The sequence below is a fragment of the Macrobrachium rosenbergii genome, chromosome 59, assembly GCF_040412425.1.
Source record: "Macrobrachium rosenbergii isolate ZJJX-2024 chromosome 59, ASM4041242v1, whole genome shotgun sequence".
NCBI lineage: Eukaryota > Metazoa > Arthropoda > Malacostraca > Decapoda > Palaemonidae > Macrobrachium > Macrobrachium rosenbergii.
Window position 1 is genome coordinate 30,706,410 of NC_089799.1, and position 14,172 is coordinate 30,720,581.

General features: G+C 38.2%; 1 protein-coding gene across 2 annotated transcripts in view; it reads left to right on the forward strand.

Annotated features, from left to right (window-relative positions):
• LOC136837741 (uncharacterized) overlaps window positions 1-13,949 on the forward strand; it is a 54,187-nt gene extending 40,238 nt beyond the window's left edge. For both annotated transcript variants that reach the window (XM_067102666.1, XM_067102665.1), the window contains 5 exons: window positions 4,445-4,525; window positions 4,835-4,951; window positions 12,025-12,147; window positions 12,608-12,793; window positions 13,295-13,949. In XM_067102666.1, the coding sequence (XP_066958767.1) occupies window positions 4,445-4,525; window positions 4,835-4,951; window positions 12,025-12,147; window positions 12,608-12,793; window positions 13,295-13,494 (707 nt within the window). In that variant the 3' untranslated portion in view covers window positions 13,495-13,949. The remainder of the gene's footprint in view (window positions 1-4,444; window positions 4,526-4,834; window positions 4,952-12,024; window positions 12,148-12,607; window positions 12,794-13,294) is intronic.
• The last annotated feature ends 223 nt before the right edge of the window (window positions 13,950-14,172 follow it).

Here is a 14,172-nt window from a genome sequence, read left to right on the forward strand (position 1 = left end):
CACAGCATAAAGCCAAACATCACTTAAAAGCACTGTGCTCAAGAAATTTGTCTCAACGGCTTTAATTTTAGTGAATATTTAAAAAAAAATGGAGCAGAAAGGTCCTAGTTCTTGGCTAACTTCATCTCGTCATTTTGACCTTTTATTTAGGTTATTTTGCACATGAAATAAAACTATCAAAGTTTACAATGAAACCTTACCCCTCTCTAACCCTATGCCATACCCACTATCAAGTGGTCAAAAGGTCCGAAAGACTTCTTGCATTCTCACTCCAACGACCCTGTACTGCGATTCCACAAGGAATTTCCGGGCGAATTGGTTCATGTTCTTTGCCTTCATTTTGGCCAGTTTGTTAGGACCTCTCGACCGTCCAGTGTGATAACGCGTATGAAACCCTCTAAAGCACGGTTTACACGCTACGATAAATTGAAGCGATTTATTGTAGCGATCTGGTTGTTACAATTTGTCGTTACGTGTAAACAGGAGATCGTAGCTACAATTTATCGTAGCGTGTAAACCGTGCTTTAGAGTGAGCTATCGGTCAACTTCGAATGGCCTGCCGATTTGTCCAATTAGGTCACATTTTTTTCTATTCCTACAACTATCTTGCATAAAGCATTGTGGTTCTACGAGCTGCTCCAGGAGCAACAGCCGGTGGTGGCATAAGCCCAGTTCGATATACAGCAATAGTTATTGCATTTGGTGTTTTAAGCACCTCATCACTTTGCCCTCACTCAGGGGCTGCCATTGCGCAAGCTTTGCAGTTCACCTTTATTCATACTGCATTGCTATTTCCACCTATTTTCTTTTTCTAGCTTTTTATCTTTATGTATCAGGAGAAAAATCACGTGGTTTTCAATACTGCTGGCAAAAGACCAGCAAAATGTGAGCCAAAACCAACCAGCCACAATTAGACATTCTGTCCTGAAGATACGTCACTTTCCATGTTAAGGCGAAACTCGTCTGAGCCGTTATGTTTAGTGTGTTATTATTATTATTTCAGTAAATGAAACCTAATCACATGGAACAAGCACACAGGGGCCACTGGGTTGAAATTCAAGCTTCCCAAGAATGTTACCTTCAACCTCCCATCGCAGACTCTGCAGTACAGCAGCAACTGATCATGATGCAGAGCCAGTGATTTTTCATCGCCATGGGGGAGACGCGAACCCACGACATCTGAGTGGCATGCCACGACACTATCCACTATACCAGCGTACTAGCTAAATGATAATGTTGAGTCGAGGCATAGCCTTCCACACCCTTTCACTTTCCGGTAAACATCGGGGATATCATACGCAACATCTGACGGTAGGAGGAGGAGGAGGAGGAGGAGGAGGAGGAATGGCAAGCAAAACTCAAAAAGTTGATACGAGACCGCATGAGCGTTAATCTCTTTAAAGAACAATAACCCCATTCACGTCACTCAAGCTTTCAGCGCAAGGACAAAATAAACGATTAAACTTGGTCACAAAACCCTTAAAGATAAATCAAGGAAAACTAGCCTCAGCTAATATAGGAAAACAAGAGCGGCAAGGAGACCCAATCACAAACTTGAAAGAGCTGAAAAAACCAAGGCAAAATAAATATGCGATCAAAATAATAAATAATGACGTCAAATCTACCGTACATATGACAGTACCTGCACTTGAGAGAATTAGGAACCGAGATTGCTTGGTTCGGCAAATGTTGATTCCCTGCCTTCTACCGCCATTCACACCCGGCTCGCTGGGGCCACAGGACTCACAAGACCTGTTGGAATAAGAAGAATTAACCGTCTTTTTATCATTCAACTCAGTATTTCTCCCTTTTTAATACTTCTCTTTTTAATACATGCTTTATTTCAAGTCACATAAGATTTTTGCACTTGTCTGTAGAATTGAACTTGGAATATAAAATTTAGGCCAAAGGCCAAGCGATGAGACCTAGGAGGTTATTCAACGCTGAATATAATGTTGAAACAATTTTTTGGAGAGCGTGGAAAACAAGATGGAAGAAAGAGAATATGAACAGAGGTATAGTAAAATGAATAAGAGGGGTTGCAGCTTGGGGCTGAAGGGACGCTGCTAAGACCCTTAAGTAATGCCTACAGTGCACCGCGTGAGGCACACTAACGGCTCTAACCACGCCCGCCCCGCCACCCGCAATGGGAGGATGTCTTTAGATAATAAAATCTATCTTCCATAATTACATCTTCTATGATTTTTTTGTTTTTCATTTGTTTCCTTACAGTTTTTAGATTCCATATTTCAGCTGTAATTAATTACAGAATATCAACCATGCTTGCTTAGTCTTACTGCTCGGTTCTCTCACTCTGGCCCTATTTAATCAACATAGATGAATTTAGAACCTTGAAAAAAATCGCAACCTTGTTTGAGAACATTGAGAACAATATGGAGTACACCCATATACAGCAAAGGTTTCACTTTTTGTTCTTCCATAGAATGGGAGGGCGACAGAAAGAGCGATTCTTGTCTTCCAAGAATAACTTCGGAGTAATCTAATCATTTACTGAGCCCTTACGCTATGTAACCGAGTACCAACACATACATACCGACATCCATGCGTGGGTACCTGAAATACTCTACAAAAAAAATGAAATCAATTTGAAAAATGAATTATCCTGATACCAACACCTCATTTCTTTCTTGCTAGTAAATTTTCCCATTTTTATCTTGCTTATATTTGTTTTCATTCCATGTTCTTTGTCATAAACAATTCTAAAAAGAAACATGACGATGTTTCACATCACTTATTATTACTTTCATGAACTGAATGTTTTGAAGAACCTCAGAAGATTATCATTCGGCAGAGACCAGTACCACCAAACACAAAATCTTTTCAAGATCTGTAACAAAGTCTCAGCGACAATGAAATGGATTTAATATTGCACGTGACTCCATTTTTAGCATCCAAAATTCAATCTCAACTGAAGATTTAGCACACGTATAAAACTTGGAAATCAAAATGTACAGACATTCACATCACAGAATCTACACAGAAATGCAGTCTTAACATCCAACAAGTGACTGAAGGACTGAAGCTAATACTTTTTTTTGCAAAGAACAAAGTTTGATTTAAATTCAAAAGTGATTCTTAAAATTGAAATTCTTTTCCATGAACTCCATACATGCGGTTTGAGATGTTAAGAGGGTTGTATTAACCTGAAAAATAGATGGTGATAAACTGAAAGATTTATTAGATTTAGGGGGCTTCCACTTCGTAAGTATATAGTTATATTGAGAGACTCTTCAGCCAAAAGTAATGGAATGGAGTGGAATATAAAATTTAGGCCAAAGGCCAAGCACTGGCACCCGTGAGGTCATTCAGTGCTGAAGGGGAAATTGAGAGTAAAAAGGTTTTAAAGGTATAACAAGAAGAAAACCTTGCAGTTGCACTACAAAATAACTGTTAGGAGAGGGTGGAAAGTAAGATGGAAGAAAGCGAATATGAACGGAGTGCAGTACAAGGAATAAGGAATGAAAGGGGGTTTGCAGCTAGGGACCGAACCTTAAAGTATACCTTAGTTTAACCAGACCACTGAGCTGATTAACAGCTCTCCTAGAGAGGGCTGGCCCGAAGGATTAGACTTATTTTACGTGGCTAAGAACCAACTGGTTACTTAGCAACGGAACCTACAGCTTATTGTGAAATCCGAACCACATTATAGCGAGAAATGAATTTCTATCACCAGAAATAAATTCCTCTTACTTTTCATCAGCCGGCCGGGGGAATTGAACTCCGGCCCATCGAGTGACAGTCCGAAGCTCTACCGACTCACCCAACGAAGAACTATGTAATGCATACAGTGCACCAGGTGAGGTGCACTGACGAAATTAGCCCCGACCCCTCCCCTTCCTACAGGAAGCAAAGAGTAATGAATATATGAAATAAAAACATTCACAGACTACCCAGGCCAATCACCCATCCACCTGATCCAACAATCCCCAAAAGCAATATAAAATAAAACAATACCACAGTAAAATAATATAAACATAAAATTAAATGCTGAAAAAATTCTTTAATGCTAAAATGAAAATATATAAAATAATACAGAACGTGAAATATTCAAATAATTTATTATAAAAATAAAATAAAACATGAAATAAAAGACTAAAAAATAAAACACTACAAAAAATTCTTTAATGCTAGAATAAAAACGTACAATAGAAATAAAAATAAAATAAAAAATAAAATACAATTTAAAATAAAAATCTACTAAAAATAAAATATACGGAATCCGCGCGCGCCATATAACCCGACGTTGGGGCCAGTGAGGTCATTCAATTGTAGCTGGCAGAGGTGTTTCACTCCCAAGTACTTTTGTGTTCAGCCTAATCAACGTGACATTAGACCTTGAAATATAATTACTTCGAATGTGACATCTGCATTATATGTACTGGTACTCAGACTCACTCAACAGCGAAATGTTTCTGCATTTCAGGAAGTCAGAAGTCTCCTCATAACGTTCAGCAGTGTTCTACAGCACAACAGCTCGCCCTGTTCTATCAGCGCTTGGCAAGAGGTAACAAAGATATTACTACAGTACATCTTCGTGATATTAAAAATAATATATGCAAATTGTAGTCCCTAGTATCATTCCATAACTGATTTTACAAAACCGAACATTTCTTGAAAAATTTACTATAACTAAATACAACTAGAATACAAAGCACTTGATTTGGAAATTAAAATGAATTAGACTCACTACCCTACCGTGTTACTGCCTTTGAAATAAACAATGAAACAAGATAAAAAAAGTTTGAAATAAAAAACAAATTCTTTAATATGGCTAAATCTGGCATCCTTTACATCCTGGTTTTTTGACGAACAGATGAATGTCGCGATGGAGGACACAACTGCAGTAAGCTGGCGCGCTGTGAGGACAAACTCATCGGTTACAGGTGCATCTGCATCGAAGGATACGCTGGAAATGGATACCAGTGTCAAGGTAATTCAGAATAATCACCCTTCTCTCTCTCTCCCTCTGGCAAAGTGCTACAACAGATCAATACAGCAACAAAATTTTTAGTCGCCAAACACTTGCCTATGTTCGTAAACGTTCTTGGCACCTTATATTAACAAATAGTCGGACATATATCCCATTTTCGATCTACATACATATACATACACACATTAATACAAAACAGGCAAAGAAATTTACATATATACACTATACATAATAGCCTACATATAATATATATGTATGTGTGTGTGTGTGTGTGTATTGCTTCTCTCAAGCCTTTTTCTACCCTGGCACGATTCAAACTCATGCTCGCTATTTAGTGAGTTTGCCGTAACACGGTTCTGCGGAGGTCAAGAACCTGTTTCTGCTCATTCATGCATATGACTGTCGAATTCGTCCGTATTTTACTAGACCTGAAACAGAAGTGTCCTCACCATCGTAACAGCGATTTTCATTTCGTCGAAATCTTTGTAATATAAACTTTACAGCTAGCGTTACAAAATTCAACATTCCAGAGAATGAACTGGTCATTTGGAGAGATAATGGCGACAAGCATTGAAAATTTCAAAGGTAATAGTCACATGTGTCTGACGCATTAAAAGCTTTCTTTTCCTCACTAACAAAAATTCATGGCCTGAAATTCATCTTGAGATTCACTACTTTTCTCAGCTAATGTTGAGTTGAATATAGAATTTAGGCCAAAGGCCAAGCACTGGGACCTATGAGGTCATTCAGCGCTGAAACGGAAGTTGACAGTAAAAGGTTTGATAGGTGTAACTGGAGGACAACCTCGCAGTTGAAATACGAATCAATTGTTAGGAGAGGGTGGAAAGTAAGATGGAAGAAAGAGATTATGAAAGGAGGTACAGTAAAGGGAACGAAAGGGGTTGCAGTTAGGGGCCGAAGGCAAGCTATGTTGCACAAATCTCTATGGAGATTCCTCGCAATGTTTCACTATCGGTGGCTTCTAAATTCAAACTCCCCTGAGAAGTATTAAAAATACTCCTTGCTTGTTTTGAAATGCAAATTACATATGGAATGGTGATACAAAATGAATTATACTAAGGACTAAAATAAACTGCATCGTATATGAAATAAAAACAAGTTATGCAAAGCTAAAAGATGATATGGCACCATTAGATTTTTTTATGTTTCTGTAGTCCTTAGAAATCAGTAGCCCAGTATCGAATTCTTGTGCAACCACTTATGTGACTGTACACAAAAAATAACATTATATGCATTTATTACATCGCAGGTGAGTTCCTTTATTTTCACTAGGCGCAAGTACAATGAAAAAAAACATTTGAAAAAAAAAAAAAAAAACAGCAGCGCAAAGACTACTAGCCTACATAATCCAAGCACTTGATGACGATTCGCCTTCCTATCCCATCGTCAAAGAACGAAACGCTGAATTTAAGCTAGCAGGGAAAACACAGGGGGATGACTCCGCAGAATATTTTGACTGACATTCCTCGATGGGTTAAGCTTTCGGCGAGATGAAACCAGAAAAGTCTAGGGGACTGGAAATTTCCAGGACACTTCACACTCGTTTCAATATTATTCTTAACGATCTTTACAGGAGATTTATAACCCCACAAAAAAGACAAGATTCTATTCTTTCATCCAGCAACAAAGCAAGCGAAGGATCTATATCATTCTTTAGTCTCTACAGGAAATAAATAACCCAAAAAGAGATAATTATTCTAATTTGTCATCCTGAACCAAACCAAGCAAAGGACCTATATTATTCTTTACAATGTCTACAGAAAATAAGCAGCTTAAAATAGACAAACGTTCTACGTTTGTCTGTTTTGAACTGAACCAAAGCAAGCAATGGAAACAAATTCTTCTCCTGAAAAATTAAGCAAGTGAAGTTAGCTAGCGAGGTGAAGACTTCTGCATTTTAAAAAGCAGTTTCAAAGTATTAGACTACTTGGAGAAGGCCAAGCCATTTATGGGCAACAATTGCACATCAAATTAAACTCAGAGAAAAGCTGCAAGCGGGCATACTTTGTTATCCATTATATTGCCATACTCCACAGGACGCAGGTGGCAGTGACTGAACCAGCCAATCGTGGTCTTGAATTGTTACCTAATGTGCCGAACTGGCAAAGTCTGGCTTGTATCCCTCTGGTGTGGCAACAATTTTAGGAGCAATAATGTAGCAATCCGTGGCGTATTTGGGGGCAACGGATGCCACCTTTTTACACCACGGACAAGTGACATGATGTTTACACTTTTTAGGATGAGACTTTGAATGAACATTATGAACTGACCTTCATACTTATACTTTCACCATGGCTCCAACTCTTACAAGTGTTTTAAGCTGGAGTTGCAGGACCCATTTCCTCCTCCTTGGCTAAAAACTAGTAATGATAAATTACTCTCGAGCCCATAATCACCATTTATGACAACGGACGCTGGGTGGGATTTTAGTGTAATGTGGTTTTATCGCTCCGCCCTCACCTAGATATCGAGCTCTATCCTCATGTTCATAAGGTGAACTTCATACTTCATAATATATATATATATATATATATATATATATATATATATATATATATATATTATTCAGTGTTGTTATCTTCCCGTTCGTAACAAGTATTTTCCTCCTACAAGACGACTCACGGCCGTCGACTGGTTACCAGGTACATACGAGTAGTTCCCTGCTTACATCAATCGCGTCAGACGTGTTTTTAACTGAGCATACTCGTCCTCTCACACGCCCAGGATTCGAACCAAGGTTCCATTGCTGGCAGAAAGGGGATGCTACCAACCAGACCAAGACCCATTACTTGAACAGATCATGACTCGAATAGATTCCTTCCCGAAATTATATATCTTCGAAGATTTAATACACTGGAGAATCTCAGGACTTTTATCCTGGAATGAGATCGGTTAAAGAAATGCTTAAAGCTTACAGAGAATCTTAAGTGAAACAAGCTATTTTACACTGTGATCATGGGCGGAAAGCAAAATAAATTTAATACCATAAAAACCAGATAATGTGAATATCGTAGAAACAATGAAAGAACGACAAAAAGGACTATAGTATCCTTGTAATGGCGCAGTACGTACATATATTACTGATGTGTTCAGTCTGCTGCCTTTGTGAAAGGCCTGAGGGAACGCATTTATTCTTATATAATTGAACTGATTCCTAGTGTTCCTGATATATCATGTCACAGATAATTACCATGTGGGTTCTATCAGTGTATGGTAGAACATCTTGCAACGAAGTCTGGATATTAACCCACGCTTTCACTGCAAGACATATGAATTCTAATGTTATAAATCAGCAGAAAAGGATTTTTCTGCAGGTCATGTCAGTAATTTGGTGAACAACTGTTGTTGCCCTTGAGTGGCGCTGTTGTTTGATTGCAATAGATTCCTAGGCTGACTTTCTTGTTGGGTTTACAGGACGTTTTCATTGTCAATTATGCTTTTTTACGAATAAACCTTCCGAATAACGGAAAACATCGGAAGTAATTTACATCGAAAAGCAAAACTTGGAATCACTTTTTGAAAGGTAGCGCTACGGCAGGTGCCTGGGAGTCTTCCCTAGCTACACTGTAAATGATGTAATGAGGTGCTGCTCTTCCATCATCTACTGCAGTCTTGACTTCATATAAAAGCGCGATTGGCATCACCAGCGCGATTGTGTTCTCTGGGCTCGTTGTCAGTGGAGTGTTAGTAATAACAAGACGCGGACAGTCACAGTCTACATGCTCGTATTTTGTCTACAACTTAATTGTATTTCATAAATGGAAAACCATTTCAAAAAAACGCAACGCATGCCCTTTGAAATGTTTACAGAAAGAGCATCGCTTGTCTTTTGAAGTGTTTACAGATTCAGCCATTTTCGCTTGGGACGTTTTTCACTTCAAAGTGTACTTAAAACCAGTTCGGTTTTATTTTTTTCAAGAATAAATTTGTTCCAAAAAGTTTGTCGGATCTTGAGAATTGGAAGCTTTGCTCTTCAAATGAATTTACTTTATCAATTTTTTCAACAGTATCTGTAGCAAATGATCAAAGACCGGAAGTTTTCGGCTCACAGAAATGCTAATGATAACGGGTTATTGTTGATACAAACAATGATACAAAGTATAATGAATAGGCTATGCTCACACACTAAAATAGCCTTATGTACAAATCTGGTATGTTGCAGTATGAAAAACTAATCTGTCTTCAATGCGAATCAAACCATAAGCATCATAACCCTGGTTAGTTATAATGGATTAGTTCTTCATTGGGCTAGCACGCTGTTGACCCGGCGTTCGACTCCCCGAGCGGCCAATGAAGAATTAGAAGAATTTATTTCAGGTGATACAAATTCATTTCTCGTCATAATGTGGTTCGGATTCCACAATAAGGTGTAGGTCCCGTTGCTAGGTAACCAATCGGTTCTTAGCCACGTAAAATAAGTCTAATCCTTCGGGCCAGCCCTAGGAGAGCTGTTAACCAGCTCAGTGGTCTGGTTAAACTAGGATAGACTTCTAACCAATGGAGACGGCTGGCTATAGACCTTTACCCGGATAGGATAGAACTCAAAATATATGATATGATACACAAATGCTAGCCTACAGAATCATGCAAATATGCATGTTGATTCAAATTTATTGGCTCCAAACAAAATGCAATTTAATTCATAAACCTAACCCCAACAGCCTAACCTACCCTATTTTGTAAATTTCTGCAAATCACATACCCGGTTCGAAAGATCAACAACGGGCGTGTCGAACTGGAAAAGACCCCGAAGTTTCCGGCTCAGATAAAGGCTAACGCTGCCAACACTACAAAGTGCGGGAGTCTGGTCAGATCGACCACAAGACTGCACACTAAACATCAACTAACGGTGATGGCATAAAATCATTGGCTAAGGATAATCTAACAGGTTTGTGATCTAGGTTAGGCACTGAACCAACTGTGTCTGTACTAAATTACTAACCCAAAGTAGCCTAGCCTAGGAATATACCTGACTTATAACATTAACTACTACGATAGGTCTATCGAATTAAATTGCCAAATCATAAAATCATGACAGTTTTATTATTTGAACTCAACACTGGAGAGCCAATCATCAAAACTTGACTAAAAGTAATTAACTATGCTGTTAACATTGACAGACTAATGTTCTGTACTAGCAAGCACATGTTGGGTAAGTTTGAATCAGTTGCAAAGTTTTTCCAAAGTTAATGTATTCCGAAGTTTTTTTTTTATTTCAACTGTTTTTGCAGAAAAGTCCTTATATGTTTTCCTTTAGTCTTAAGTCAAGTAACATCCCATCCAGTGGTATATTACGGCGCCGTCGTTCTTTTGAAGCTTTACCTTTTCTGTATCTATAAAACTGAATGCTTCACAACCCACATTCTGTCACTGTTTCGATAGCCATCACTGGAAAGGGGCCAACAGCTACAGTCCGCTTCCTCACTGACTGTACTGTGCAAGGCACTCTGTGCACTAAAACGTGTGAAGGCTAAGCCGACAAGACAGATACGAAAGGGTGTTTATATGCTTTCCATATCTTCTCACATATGTTGTTTATCGTGAACAAAAGTACAGAACTGGGTACTGTCATACCTTGCCATTACTGACAAAAAGGGAGGCGCTTGTCGTTATTAGGCGCAGCGGTGAAACTAGGCAGTATTTGTAGAAATTTAAATGGCTGATCTTTTTGTATGGTAGAGGTTATCGATCTGGGCGTTGTAAAGATACTTACTCTTCGAATACTCTCACATATATGGTACCAAATCGCAAATATTTCAGTTACAATTACAAGATCTTCGGCAAACAGTACTGCCACAGTTACACAATATACCCGTTGATGGAGTTAGCCGGTATGGGACCATTTTATGGGAAGTGGGAAGCTCATCCACAGCATCGGTTTGCAGACTGTTGGAAATGGAGTTGGGAATCCCGTAAACAGATCTGAATATCCATGAATGTAGTTTCCCCTAGGGTTAGTAGGGTTAGGGCTTTTGAGGTGGTGTGATAAACTCATCTGTGGAATAACGCCCAGAAACAAAACGAACCACAATTTCAAGTGCCAGAGCTCTGACGATTGTTAAGGTGAATGACTTTTCCATTGTTTGTTAAAATTGTTGGTTGTTGTAAACAAACCTAAGTAACTAGGCTTGTCTCTAATTCATGACGTCCAGTTGCTGTATAGATATAGATAAGACAGGACGTCTCCATTGCTGTATCTATCTATACTAATATAAAATATACTCTTTTAAGAAGAAACATTCTTTTATTGAAGAAACGTCACAAGGGCCACCCACGATGAAACATAATGGGGGTAGCAAATTGCCTGACTTATGGGTTTTATTGTTCCATTGCAATGAATGAATAATTGTTATCTAACATCCCTGACGCCGATGTCAATTTGAGGTGCATGATTTTGATACACTGCTTCCTCAAGGATCTGGTCGACAAAATACCTGCCAATCTCGTTTTGAGCCCCGGAAGTCCTATTTCCAAGGCCCCAGTGACTTGGGCATTCCATTACCTAATGCCTTACTGTCAAAGGGCTAGGCATTTATCATAATGTGACTGGTATTTACTTGTCTTTAAAAAGACAAGTATTAGATGGGCATGGCCTATCCAAATACGGCAAGGGATTGTCTCCCATCTTCTGGGTATGTTGCTATACTCGGACTATACTGTACTTCCAAGAGATATCACCCCCTTCCGTACTGCATTCCACCATTCTTGCCATGCATCGTGGACAAAACTTCTAATAGCTGTTAAATCCAAAGTCGTCAAGTTTGTAACCTCCCAACAAAGCCTCCCACTACAAAAACACACCATGCCGAACTAGTTAGCCATATAGAGATACTTTGTAGAATATCTTTTTTATTAATTGGTGCTGAATTGCATTTATATATTTGGAATGTCCCCAATGAGTTACTTTGTATAATACTAAATCATTTTCCCTTATGGATTAATTCCATCTTTCTTATTTCCCATTTGTACTTATTTTTATTCTATCAGAAAAACTTAAACCCTTTCATTTAGCTTTATGTTCTACCCTAAGTACATTTTTTTCTTATTTACAGATGTTAATGAATGCCGCATTGGAACCCACAAATGCCACTCACACGCCAGTTGTACCAACACCATCGGCAGCTATATTTGCAAGTGCCCACCCTGGTATACAGGCGATGGATTCAACTGTGACGGTGAGGATATCATTATATTTGAAATAATTCTTAATCACTTTCTTTTTTTTAACAAAGAACTGCACCACTATATATCACAGAAGTTATCTCAGAAATACTTCTTGAAAAGATATCATTACAAAGAAAATTAGTCTAACATAATTATCATAAAAGTTGTTCCAGAAAGATAAAGTATCTTTTAGGTTCTAAATTTCAAATAAATCTGTGAAGAGTAGTTCAGCTTACATTCTCACAATGAAACTGAATAGTTTTACAGTTAAATAGTAACATATGTCAATCAATATTTGTTGTATTAAGGACACCATTTCTGCCACTGTCATGAAAGAAAAAATGGTGATCTTGATAAACGGAGTTTCCTTATAACTGGCATGTTAATGAGACAGAACACTTAATGATAGTTCAGACTAAACCTTTTGGAAAACTCAATTGTAATCGTGCACGTTTCCTTCAAAATTTTCAGCTCCAGGATGTAATCCACCGGCAAAAGTCATCTTCGGCCTTGGATGCGTTATGCCCGACACAAAGAAGAAAACTTGGGATCTGGCTAAGCAAAGTTGCCGTGACAAAGGAGCAAGGCTTATAGAAGGAATCACACCCGAAATGTTAATTCCCTTAAAAAAGAACTTCCATGAGGTTCTAGAAGGATGTAAGCACACCCAATCTTCATTGTTAAGCTGTCCAGTGGTATTCTATAACGTCTTCAATATCATGAAACGTATCTTGTTGTATTTGTCTCACTTGACTGCTTGCATTGTTACAATTGCGCATACTTACTTTTTTTACAATTGCGCACTATTGTAAATCTGACGTTACATACAGTGCGTAATCTTATGGCGATCAAAGAACTATGTTCAATCCTCAAAAATACCCTACATATTTCCTTTCATACTTTCAGGTTACTTCAAGACATCTGCTTTTTAGCCAGCATGTATCTCAAACTTATTCCAGATAAAAACCATCCGTTGATTTTCAAGTGCTCTGGTAATATTATTCTAAAAAAAAACTGTGACTTAATATCCAAATTCGGTTTTTTTTTTTTGTACAAGGTCTGGTGGAACAGCATCTCCCACATCTCTGGTCCATGACTAGAGCCCTGGCTGGTTTCTCGTAATCCAAGCTTTTAACAAACTTTTCTTTAACATAACAGGGCTTGTCTGGATCGGCGTGAAGAATGGCAGATGGCTAACTGGAAAAATCCCAGTGACCCCACGATCACTTTGGCGCCAAGACGAACCTGATGGAGAAAACCAACAGTGTGGCTGGATCACCCTTTGGCCAGTGACGCCTTACATCGGAGACGCTTATTGTTCAAACGCTAGTCCCTCACTGTGTCAAAGAATCTATTAGGACTATTCTTTACAGGAATCTACGCTGGTTTCTATTTGATCACATGCGTTGGATATATGTTGCATTTCATACCATTCATTGTATATTTCATTTTACAAATGGTTTGCATTTCCTCATTGTCACATTTATATTTCTAGTTTTCTATCATATATTCCTACGTAGGAGGATAATCATTCTTTTATGCTAATCTATTTCTCTGTAAGCTTTAATTTAAAGTCACGTCCATTTCTTAGAACACCATACAGGGGACTGACTTAATTACACAACACTGCCAGTTTCATAATTATTCTACTTAAATTCCTGCAAGCTATTACTTCTGCAAAGTGACACTTCTTCAACTCTGATGATCTTCGTGCCGAGGCCAAGTCAGAAAAAATCACTTAATTTAACAATGACAACGAATTCAAGTAAACACTGTACACTAGATTTCAAAAAAAAAAGATAAAAGTATATAATTTGGATATCATTACCCTACACCATGCCTCGTAATTTTCACAAAGATGTATATTGCTCTCTTATCGTACAGTATCACTTCACCGTGCATTTATTTTGATATAGCTGTCTACCGAACTAAAATTAAAGTTTACCGTCCCTCATGTTCTTGTCAACATCCACACTTTTCTCTTTAATACAATCCTTACAACATTCAGGCAATGATTTCACATTCAATTTAAAAAC